This window comes from Bombyx mori, chromosome 2, assembly GCF_030269925.1.
Source record: "Bombyx mori chromosome 2, ASM3026992v2".
In the NCBI taxonomy this organism is placed as follows: Eukaryota; Metazoa; Arthropoda; class Insecta; order Lepidoptera; family Bombycidae; genus Bombyx; species Bombyx mori.
Genome location: NC_085108.1, coordinates 8,361,793 through 8,372,735, shown reverse-complemented (window position 1 = coordinate 8,372,735; position 10,943 = coordinate 8,361,793). Strand labels below are relative to the sequence as shown.

Sequence of the window (10,943 nt, the reverse complement as noted above, 5' to 3'; positions counted from 1 at the left end):
TGAAAGTTTTAATTTAAGATTATTTTTATCTGCAAGACGGAGTCACATTATACCTATACAGTATAAATTGAATGTAGATCACGCTGTATACATCGCCGACGTGCAACCTAGCCCATGCATCAAATCGCTGAGTTCCTCGCCGGATCTTCTTAGCGGGTAGCGGGTAGCGATTCCGATCCGGTATTAGGTTAATTCGCGAAGCAATTGAGTTATTAGCTTTCCTTCGGAGGTGCTCGGGCAGCTGTTAGCAAATCTCACCCCTCCTGGCTGAGCCTTTGTTCGTCCTCCTGCCTGGTGAAACTGGAAAGGCCTCCGGGCCACTAATAAATCCTTCAACCATAAAAACAACATATTATTATGTGGGCCTGGATGTACCCGACTGTATCCGACTGTACAGAAATGCAAGCGGCATACATGTGTGCGGAGATAATTATGTTGGATCGCTTCTTCTTCTGCGAGCGTCTCTTCCTGAAGCCGATATTTGAATATGAGCCTTTCTGCGTCAATAGTTACTCAATTCGATCACAGCAAACAATGCCCTACACTCACTCACACGCACATGCACACACTAGTGCGGCACGGATGTGTGCATGTGCGTGTGAGTAGCGCGGGGTCACTGACCGCACCTCGAGGTCACTGTTGACCATCGGATCGTCCCGCACTCTCTACTAGCAAGTACGGTGAGTGTGCTGTTAGCACTGTTCTTGTGAAGCAGGGTCGCGGGCCCGACCCGTGGGGTCGCCGCGCCATGCCCACGCCCTAACAGGATTGAATGCTGCTGGAACCCGCGTCACGAGCCACCGGTCCAACTGATATAACAACTTAACTACGAGTAGTTTAGTGTTGTTGTAACAGGGAAGCGTGCTCGCACCCTCTTGGTCCGGAGTGGCTGCGCGGTCCACAGACCTTATGTCACTGATGTCGAGTGAATCGTGTTGTATTGCAGCTGCTTCTAGATCTTGATCCGTAAATGGCATATAATGTTTACAGTTACAATTACAGTTATGTTGGAAACGGGTATAAAGTGTGAATTGCAGTTAGAGCGTACAATGATTTAATACGATTTTTTATCATCGCACCTCCCGCCATCGGAGCAGAGTTCATCCATATTATCTGGAACCGCTGCGTTCATCCACAGTGCGGTTCCAAAGATCTTTTTTGCCACGTACCATCCGGCTTTGGAATGAATGTTTCCCGAGCGCTATGACATGTCCTTCTTCAAACGAAGCTTGCGGAAAGTACTTCACAGTAGGCAGCGGCTTGGCTCTGCCCCTGGCATTCCTGACGTCAATGGGCGACGGTGACCACTTACCATCAGATGGGCCGTATGCTCGTCTGCCTACAGAGGCAATAAAAATAAAAAAAATAAAAAAAGATTTCAGAGATCTATTTAGTTAATTTGAACTATAGAGGTCGTCCAATGACTAAAGATCGTCCATATCAGTGACTGAGGAGCACACGATTGAAATTCTAATTGTTCAGTTCAAATTGAGTCACGGCTGGTCACTGTGGACGAATTGCGCTTTCGTGCAGTTAGGTATAGTTAGCTTCTGGTCACCGAGAGGTGGTCGACGTTGCTTCAACGAAATAATTCCTGTTTAATGTGAGAGAACAATCCGTGGTGTGTGAGGAATGTTTATGACTCTTATGATTTCGTTTGGTAATGTTAATTATTGGATCTTTGCTACACGGCACTGATGGGCTAGTCTGCGGCGGCAGCTCTTGTGCAAGACGTCCATATATTACAAGCGAAGGAGGCTATTGTGGGACTCGGTCTGAGAGTCTTTTCTTCTTTCAGCCAGCAAATGATACTCACTCTTCCGCGGCGCAGGCACGGAACTAATCGACGGTAGTCGGTAACTCGACGCTCTTGGAGACCGCACGTACAAGTCTCAATATAATTGGAGCAACGGGTCTCCCAACCTTCATATCGAGTAGTATCATTGCTTCTCTATATTAAGAACCAGGACTGTGAGACCAATCCAGGTGAACTCGTCACAAGTCCGCCACACTAGTGTATACTCCACGCAGGACTTAAAGGGTGAAGGGCTGGGTAGAACAGCCAAGTGAGGAGAGCTCTATACCGGATGATGTGCGTCAGTAGCTGTAGGGAGCGCTCCCGGGGAAGACTTGCATCCTCTGGTTACTGTAGTTACATCTCCTTTAGCTATTAGTCTCAAAATGTCTCAAAGTATTCTATATAGTCTCAATGATGCGGGAGAGATCGCGTACTACAACCACGCTACAGTACCGCTCAGTCCTCCTCGCGGTCACCGCAGCCGTTACAGAGTCGAGGGTTTGACACAGGCCGCACCGCGCCAAACATTACCGAGCAGCGAGGACGCCTCGGGCTTCCCTTGTAGTGGTAGTGGTAGTAGTAGTGCAGATACAAAACACATAACCTTGAACCAAGAATCCCTTGTGACGGGACGTCCGGTTAATACGAAGTTGTGGCGAGCAGCGCGGGGGGGGCGGGGTGGCTACTGTCCCGTTACTCCGCCGACCCGAGCCGACCAATATCAAATTTGTTTAATAACTTAATGAGCTTATGTTTAATGAGACGAGAGTTCTAAGACGTGTAGACCGGGAGGCAGGCACCCGGCGGCTACGAACATAGTTTGCTGTCTCACTACAAACAGCACACCGTCTCATTCACATACTCGCATATGTATGTACATGGACTAACATCACACGTCATCACACATCGTTACTACGTAGGCTACTAGCTAACAGCTGGTGTGCAGAGTCGGTCGGTCAGGACTCCTGGTCAGGTACTTTTTTGTAGGACGCCACGGAGTCCGTCAAAAAAAAAACCAAAATCATAAAAACAGTTTTAGTGTAACTGCAGTTACAATTTAGATAAACTACAGAAAACATGTTTGTGCTTTGTGCTGAATGTTCCACGAGGAGTGCTCAGAGGAATTGTTCGAGAGCATCCCTCTTTCTGGGTTTTATCGTCGCTCCTCCCCACTGGAGCAGAGTTCATCCAAACTACCTAAAACGGCTGCGTTCAGTTCGACGGTGAGTTTCCAGAGATCTTTTTCCTACGTACTATCCGGATCTGGAATGAGCTTCCCCTCCACGGTTTGCCGAGCACTATGATATGCCTTTCTTCAAACGAGGCTTGCGGAGAGTACTGAGCGGTATGTAGCACGCAACACGCGGGGCGCGCCTGCCCGGCTCCAGCCGTCAACCATCATCGTCACACACGTCGCAAAGCCATTATACCTTGACTTTTTCTTATGGGAGACTTTATTTTGTTATATGTTTGATTCCAGAAATGAAAAATAAAAAGAACTGATGGCGTTACAACGTGTAAGTGTATTATTTAGAATACTGAAATCGACTTATTCAGTATGTAGTTCCCGCTAGTGACGTGCCGGCGGCCGAGCCGAGCTCCCCGAGCGTGTCCGGTATATAAGGGCGCGCCGCACAGTGGCCGGCTCCCGCCGACTCTGCGCGCCGACACACACGCACGTACGTACACACCGCTCTATATCTAAATATTATTAATAGTAAAGTTCTATAAAATATCACTACTTCATAATACACGTGCTAAATCAGTAACAAAACCGAGTCGCTCGTCTGTTTCCTGAGGCTGCCAGGTCTGGTGACCCCGCGGTGCTTTCGTTCTCTTCGCACAGATGTGTTTTGTGACTGAGATTGATTTGCCAACATCAAATAATTAGGTATATTGAAGTATTTGTCACACTAATAATACATAATTTACTGAACGCGATACTGTTTTAATATTTCCCGAATTGTTCGGTAAAATCTTTAAATTAGAAAAATAAACAGCAGTACAGAGTGTCATAATAACGGTTAAGAAAAAAGCTGTGAAGTGTGTAAGCTCCGCGTTCAATGTGTGAGACATTGCAGGCGGTAGGTACGGTAGCACCCCGGCCCTGCTGGGAGGGCGTGCGGGGCGCCGGCAGCTGCCATCCAGCATGCCGCGTTCTACCGCGACGCAGGACTAAGCGTTCAAGTTCCAAGAATTAATCAATTCAACTCAATCGTAGTTGAGATTTGTTGTTTTGATTTGTCAACCGCGAGCATGAGTACGTCGCGGACATGTTGTCGCTACCAAAATAAATAAAGCACCAGCAACCACTCAAAGTTGAGCTCGCAACCTCTGGCACGAGACACGCGCCGCAGCACCGGGCCCCGGGCGCCCCAGGGACTCTGTGTGAGGTTCTAACGGGCTAAACGGGAGGTCGGGCAGATGTGGCCGAGTCTGGTATGTAGTGTGTAGGCGAGCTTCGTAACTTCCCACGACAAGGGCCGCGCGCCGGTCAGTGTCGTCACACAGCGATAAAGCGCCGTTACTTGATAGAGTAGTACCGGTCGGTGCAGTGAGTGCGGACCGGCGGCCGGTGCCGGGCCGGGCGGGCCGCGTGTGGCGCAATGCCGCGAGCGTTCACCTCCGGCCCGCTTCTCTTCCTTACTTCCGGACGTTAAGACTCAGAACCGGTTATTATTTTTATGAATCAATTAATAGTAACTTCATTCAGGTATACATGTTTCGGACAACTGAATGCAATTTAAACTTGAGTGCCGGACTCACGCCTCAAGGTAGGCATATAAGCTTCAGAAATCACTCGATACCAAGTGGCTTCGCGTATTTCATGTTGTGTACGTACGTAAATTAAGAGGTAGCCGGGGTCACGGCGGAACCGGCCCCGGCAGACGCGCCCACTCACTAGACGCTAACAGTTAACTGTACTCACGGTAAACTTATGATTTACGATCGGTGATGCGGGGTCTAGCCGAGGTATAGATTCAATAAAACAGTTACCAGAATAGTCAGTTTCGGTCACCGACCCACTAACGAGATTCGCAGAGACTAAACCGGGAACTCCGTGATGCTTGGTGTTGGCGAGCTTGCGTCGCTGTGCCGCGGGGCCACTGACGTTATGTCAATCTTTTTTGTAAGGGTCGTTGTAGGCGATCTGCTGGGCGCACCCGGGGGTGGTGAACCCTTAGTTGAGTGCGGAGCGTGCTATCAGAACATTACGCAGGGCGGTGGACGAACTCTCTTCTGGGTGTGGGCATATTTCACATAGAAGACAACAAAACCATTTCCCCGGGGACGATAAACAAATCCTGCACATTGAACAACATTGGGAAAGTGCAGCTGGGATCAAGTTTCTTCAGCTCAAACTCTGCTAAATCCGTAATACATTTTTGTTTTTGTTGCAGAAGCTATCAACATGGCTGTTAAATTTCTGAGCAGGCTGTTCTTGTTATTCGCCACAGCGCACTGCGCCGCCGACAACATCCTCCGATGTGAGTGAGGCAGCTAGCCAACACACGGCGCTATTTCATAATGTATTCGATGAGTCTTTCCATTGCAACAGAGTGTTTGTATCGTCTCAGCTCCGCGGCAGTCTCCGGGGAGTATATTCACTGTCGGGAACGGGGAGCAGTGCCTGGGCTCCGACAGATCCACCGGGGGCGTGTGCCTCTCGCGCAACCAGTGCAACACGCAGGGAGGGAAGGCCATCGGATTCTGCGGAGTGTTCGCCACTTGCTGCGCGCGTGAGTGTACAACCTGCTCGTCTCGTACAACGACCCAGCCAACAGAGGAGCTATAAGCCGTAACATCGTTTCAGTGAACGCGTGCGATGTGCGGACCAACACTAAGGTGGCAGTCTTCATCAACCCTCCGCTGAACAGGGAGTCTTCGGGTCTGGAGTGCTCTTACAACGTGGAAATAAACAACAACAACGTGTGCCAGATGAGGATAGACTTCGAGACCTTCAACCTCGCGCCGCCGACGACGGTACTTACCACCCATCCCACTCGACGTACCTTTGCTGCATTGTCGTTATTACGTTAGATCAGCCTTTTCCAAAGCTGGCGATAGAGCCCCGTTGTGGGCGCTGCAGGTCTAAAGGGGGGCGGTAAGAGACCCAGAAAAAAAGGGGCGTTGTGTAGAGGTTTGGGAGACGATTTGTAATTTCATCTAGGGGGACTCTTAGACATCGACTGATCTTTCGCTATAGTGGTTTTAAAGTAGGTGAAAATATAGGGGCGCTAACAAATAATTTATTCTTAAAGTGGGCAGTAGACAAAATAAGTTTGGGAACCCCTGCGTTAGATCAATATGCAATACTCACAGATCACTTACACACAATGGCTTCATTTGACTTGCGGTTCTCAGGTAGAGTCAGTGGAGAACGTCACCCAGCGCCCAGGCTACACCTGCAGGAACGACATCTTCCAAGTGACAAACCTGCAGGCCAACTCCGATCTGTTGCCGGCACTCTGCGGCGACAACAACGGGCAGCACAGTGAGCACTCTCTATCTGTTTCTCTCTCTGTCTCTCCATCGTCACTACCGGTGTGATGTACTGACACCGCAGTTGGAGTCCGCGTCCACAGACACAACTCAAGACCCAGGCAGTGGCAGCGCGGGCTCCCCGCACGTCTGACAACTAGAACTAGTGTTGTACTGCTTGAGTAGTGTCTGGTACCTGTATAATATTGTTGTAATGCGCAGTGTACATCCGAGTGAACGCGTCCACGAACAGCCGATCGATCCGCATCAACTTCAAGATAGCGGACCGCAACACGCAGCCGAACCTCCCGCAGGCCACCTGGAAGATCAAGGTCACGCAGCTCGAGTGCTTCAACACTCTCGGGTAAGCCTGTTTATCGCAGCCGGGCCGGGCTGGTCCCGTGGTCCCGCCGGGCCGTCTGTGTGCTAACTCAACGCCGTCTTCTTTACAAATAACTTTCAACATTTAGCGAAAAATGTTTATTAACACTTTGTTTCAATAAATAACAACGTGCGATGGTGAGGGGAATCTATAACCCTTCATTTTCTATGTAGCCTCTAGGCCTGTGACATTGAGGCTAAGGAGATACAAATAGAATTCGCAAGACACAGTTATTTGCCGTCACTCAAAAGCTAGCTTCGGGAAAATGTCTCTCAACAGCACATAAGAGATAGCGTGTAGTATTGACCCTAAAGGTATAATTGGCGCGCTCCACAGCAAGTACCGCGACGGCATCCTGGAGGCCATCACGTCGTCGCTGCCCTCCACCCCGTTCACGTCCTCCGCCGACCGGGACGAGTATCTCATCGGTTAGTACATTCACCTACTTCTTCCATTAACTGTCTACTGTCAAAAGCATTATCAGTACTCGAAGTACGATGCGTATTCAAGAGATGACAACTAGGTAATCAAACGTACATACTTTGATCGTCTAAAATATACACTACCAAAACGAGTATGGCTGTGTGTGTGCGTTCTGCGGAAGCACAACATGCGGCCTGGTACACTTGGTCGCGTGTCCCGCAGCTCCCCCCGGCTGCCTGCAGTACTTCCCGGACCGGTCGGGCTCGTTCGAGTCGTTCAACTACAACCGCGGCGCGGGGCCCTACATCGCGAACCTGGCCTACGCGACCTGCTTCAAGCGACCCTCCGACGTTTGCGGCGTCAAGTCAGTACCTACTCTCACATTCTATTTACACTCGAAGGTCCACCCGCAACCCCGCATCCGCTTTGTACGACTTTGTACTCTGTAGACTATCTGCTAGCTTCGTCACGGATTTCATTCCCGATCCTGCGGACAGAATGGAAAGCAGTCAACGTCGCCCCAAACACGTCATCTCGGATCCTCCCGATCCACTAACGGTGCTTTTAGGTACCTCAAGCACCGGTCATCGTTCTCGTCGAACCCGTCGCTTGCGACGAAGGGCTCGATGAGTAAATTAACCCTCAGACACAGCCCACCGAGTTTCTCGCCGGATCTTCTTAGTGGGTCGCGTTTCCGATCCGGTGGTAGATTCTGCGAAGCACGGCTCTTGCTAGGGGCAGTGTTAGCAACGTCGTCAGGTTTGAGCCCCGTGAGCTCACCTACTAGTTAAGGTTACGCTGATGTAGCCTCTCAAGGCTCTCAGCTTAGGTAGGGCAAAAAAAAAACGTCACGGAGATGTTCGTGTATTAAGCGCACACAATGCGTTCCCAGGATAACGTCGGCGAGCTTCGAACTGGCGTACCGGGACTCCGAGAACCTGTACTTGGACACGGACTGCCAGATCAACCCGGTCACCCAGGGCGTGGCGCAGTCCGAGGACTACCTGTTCATCCCGGAGGCCGAGACCGCTGACGGGCTGCGTGGCACTAAGTTCTGTGGCAGCAGCGCAGCCGACCAGATCGTAGCTTGTGAGTTAATTATCGTGTTGAATTCATTATAGTCATAGCTACGTCGCCGTAAGGGCCACGAGCTGCCAAATTCGGTGGCTCATTCAGACTTCGCACACGATTAAGATTAAGTTGGTGTGCTGGTGATACGAGGGTCGCCTCACGCTTCAGAGCGTATCGTATGAGCGTCAAGATAACAAGACGCGACTCCGGGTCCCGCGAGCTAATGGAACGAGCGACAGTACCAAGTCCACTGGATATATGGTTCGTTCTCACGAGCAGTGCACTGTCAGTCCGAGCCTACAGAAGGCACAGAGTAGTTCTGATTCTTGGAGCTTCTTCACGCTGCAGGACAGGTCCCTCTACGCCGATTTGAGTGCCTTCCTAACTGTACCTGCACAGGGCAGGCGCGCATTCACATCAGCACTTTTGCATTGGTTTACTCACACCGTAGCTTATAGCGCCAGTACACGTCCAGCACTCATATAGATACAGCGGTACTCACCACATACACAGATAGAATAAGTTAGTTGTTAGCAAATATAATAGACGGATATTCTTTGGCTATCAGTGATTTCTTCGTATCTAAATCTCAAGTTGTCTGCGCCACATTCAGCAGCGCATACACTAACTATCATAACCAACGTTCTGTCTTGTTATTCCCTTCCCACAAATCCAATTTCTATTCTCAATCCTTTACTGTGCGCGCGGTCAGACTGTGGAATTCGTTGCCGGCTGACATCCGAGTTTGCAAATCTGTTTCTGTTTTTAAATACAAGTTCAGACAATTCTATCTCTCATCAACCGAATGATCATTGTTCTATACTCTTCGTATATACGAGTGTTACTTATAATATTTTGTATTCAAGTTTAACAATATTTGCTATGTGTATGTGCATTACTATAATTCTCATGTTGTATTTGTTATTTTAGCTGTTCTACACACACTCATCACTTTTAATTGTTATTCTCATAATCCTCTCGCAGGTCTGCTGGAAGAGATTTCTTAAATAATTGTTTTTTTTATTGCCCTTGTAGGCAGACGAACATACGGCCCACCTGATGGTGAGTGGTCACCGTCACCCATGGACTTCAGCAACGCCAGGGGCAGAGCCAAGCCGCTGCCTACCGCTTATATAATATGCTTAATAAGCAGTATCTTAGTACATAATTTTCCCGATTTTTAGCGATCCCGCCGGGCCCCCTGTACGTGCACTTCCACAGCGACAACCTGGTGACGGACGGCGTCCCGGAGTCAGGGTACAGGTTCAACTACAACGTGCTCAACAACTGCTACCTCAAGTAGACTCGCGGCGCTCGAAGCCGGCGCCATCGCGGCCGCGGAGCGAACATTGACCAGTATCCAGTTGTTTCCGTCGCAATTACAAGTTTCATTGTATTTTGATTTTTAAAACTATTCGTTAATATTATTAGTTGATCAGGCTCATAATTCTAGATGTCAGAGTCAATTATGAAGGTTCGCTATAATAATTTATTTTTTAATAACAATTTAGCAGATAGTAGTACTTAGTAATTATTCATTAGCACTTGTGAAACACACTCAAGGCAAATTATAGAATCTCAAGAAAGTTATATGAATACAGAGCTGAATCGATTTGAGTACTCAGATATTTGCATTTATTAGTTTGTAGTTTAATTATAACGATTTCATTATTGTGAAAATTATACATAAATATAAGTAAAAGAAATGTGTTGTTTTATTATTTTTTTAAATTAAATATCTGTCTGTCCTTTCCTACTTTTAGGTAGTGCATTCTTTTTTTTGTGATTGAAAGGTTACTGGTGGCCCGGAGGCCTTTCCAGTATTTTTATTGCTTAGATGGGTGGTCGAGCTCACAGCCCACCTGGTGTTAAGTGGTTACTGGAGTCCATAGACATCTACAACGTGAATGCGCCACCCACCTTGAGATATAAGTTCGAAGGTTCGAATGTCTCAAGTATAGTTACAACGGCTGCCCCACCCTTCAAACCGAAACGCATTACTGCTTCACGGCAGAAATAAGCAGGGTGGTGGTACCTACCCACGCGGACTCTCAAGAGGTCCTACCACCAGTAAAACCAGGTCGATAATTGTAGATATGCCTTATCGACTATACAAGCATTGCAGAAAAACAAACAGTCCGTCATCAGTTCTACTGGAAGCGAATTTGAGCGTTATAGTTTTAATTCGTACTTCGGTGAAAGTTTTTATTTAAAGTAAATCCCGAGGCGCAGCGTGACCGGTCCTGTCGTTGTGTGCTGTACATATATGTGTAGTGACTACATAAGTATGATGACAATTGCACCGGAGGGTGGCAGCGAGGTGAGCGCTGCCTGGCTCCTACACTCAGCACGTCGTCCTCGCTAGGACCACTAATAGTTTGCTCTGAGGAATTGTTCGAGATGATACCAACATCTCGTTTTTACCATCGCACCGCCCGCCACCGGAGTAGAGTTCATCCATACTACGCGTTTCCAGAGATCTTTTTTGCCACGTACCATCCGGCTATGGAATGAGCTCCCCTCCACGATGTTTCCCGAGCGCTAAGACATGTCCTTCTTCAAACGAGGCTTGGGAGAGTATTAAGCGGTAGACAGTGACTTGGCTCTGCCCCTGGCATTGCTGAAGTCCATGGGCGACGGTAACCACTCACCATCAGGTGGGCCGTATGCTCGTCTGCCTACAAGGGCAATAAAAAAAAAGTTACTCCTCAGAAATCGACCCTGCCCAAGAGTCGGCCCGGACCCTCGTGGACCACTGGTACAGTCTACATACAGGTGTTATAACAG

General features: G+C 48.7%; 1 protein-coding gene across 1 annotated transcript; it reads left to right on the top strand.

Annotated features, from left to right (window-relative positions):
- The first annotated feature begins 3,283 nt into the window (after positions 1–3,283).
- LOC101738727 (uncharacterized) lies at positions 3,284–9,862 on the top strand. Its single transcript, XM_012696731.3, has 10 exons — positions 3,284–3,477; positions 5,200–5,286; positions 5,377–5,538; positions 5,613–5,782; positions 6,164–6,293; positions 6,503–6,644; positions 6,999–7,090; positions 7,308–7,449; positions 7,978–8,174; positions 9,341–9,862. Exons 2-10 carry the CDS (start codon positions 5,211–5,213, stop codon positions 9,457–9,459), a joined length of 1,230 nt encoding a protein of 409 aa, XP_012552185.2. The 5' UTR covers positions 3,284–3,477; positions 5,200–5,210; the 3' UTR covers positions 9,460–9,862.
- The last annotated feature ends 1,081 nt before the right edge of the window (positions 9,863–10,943 follow it).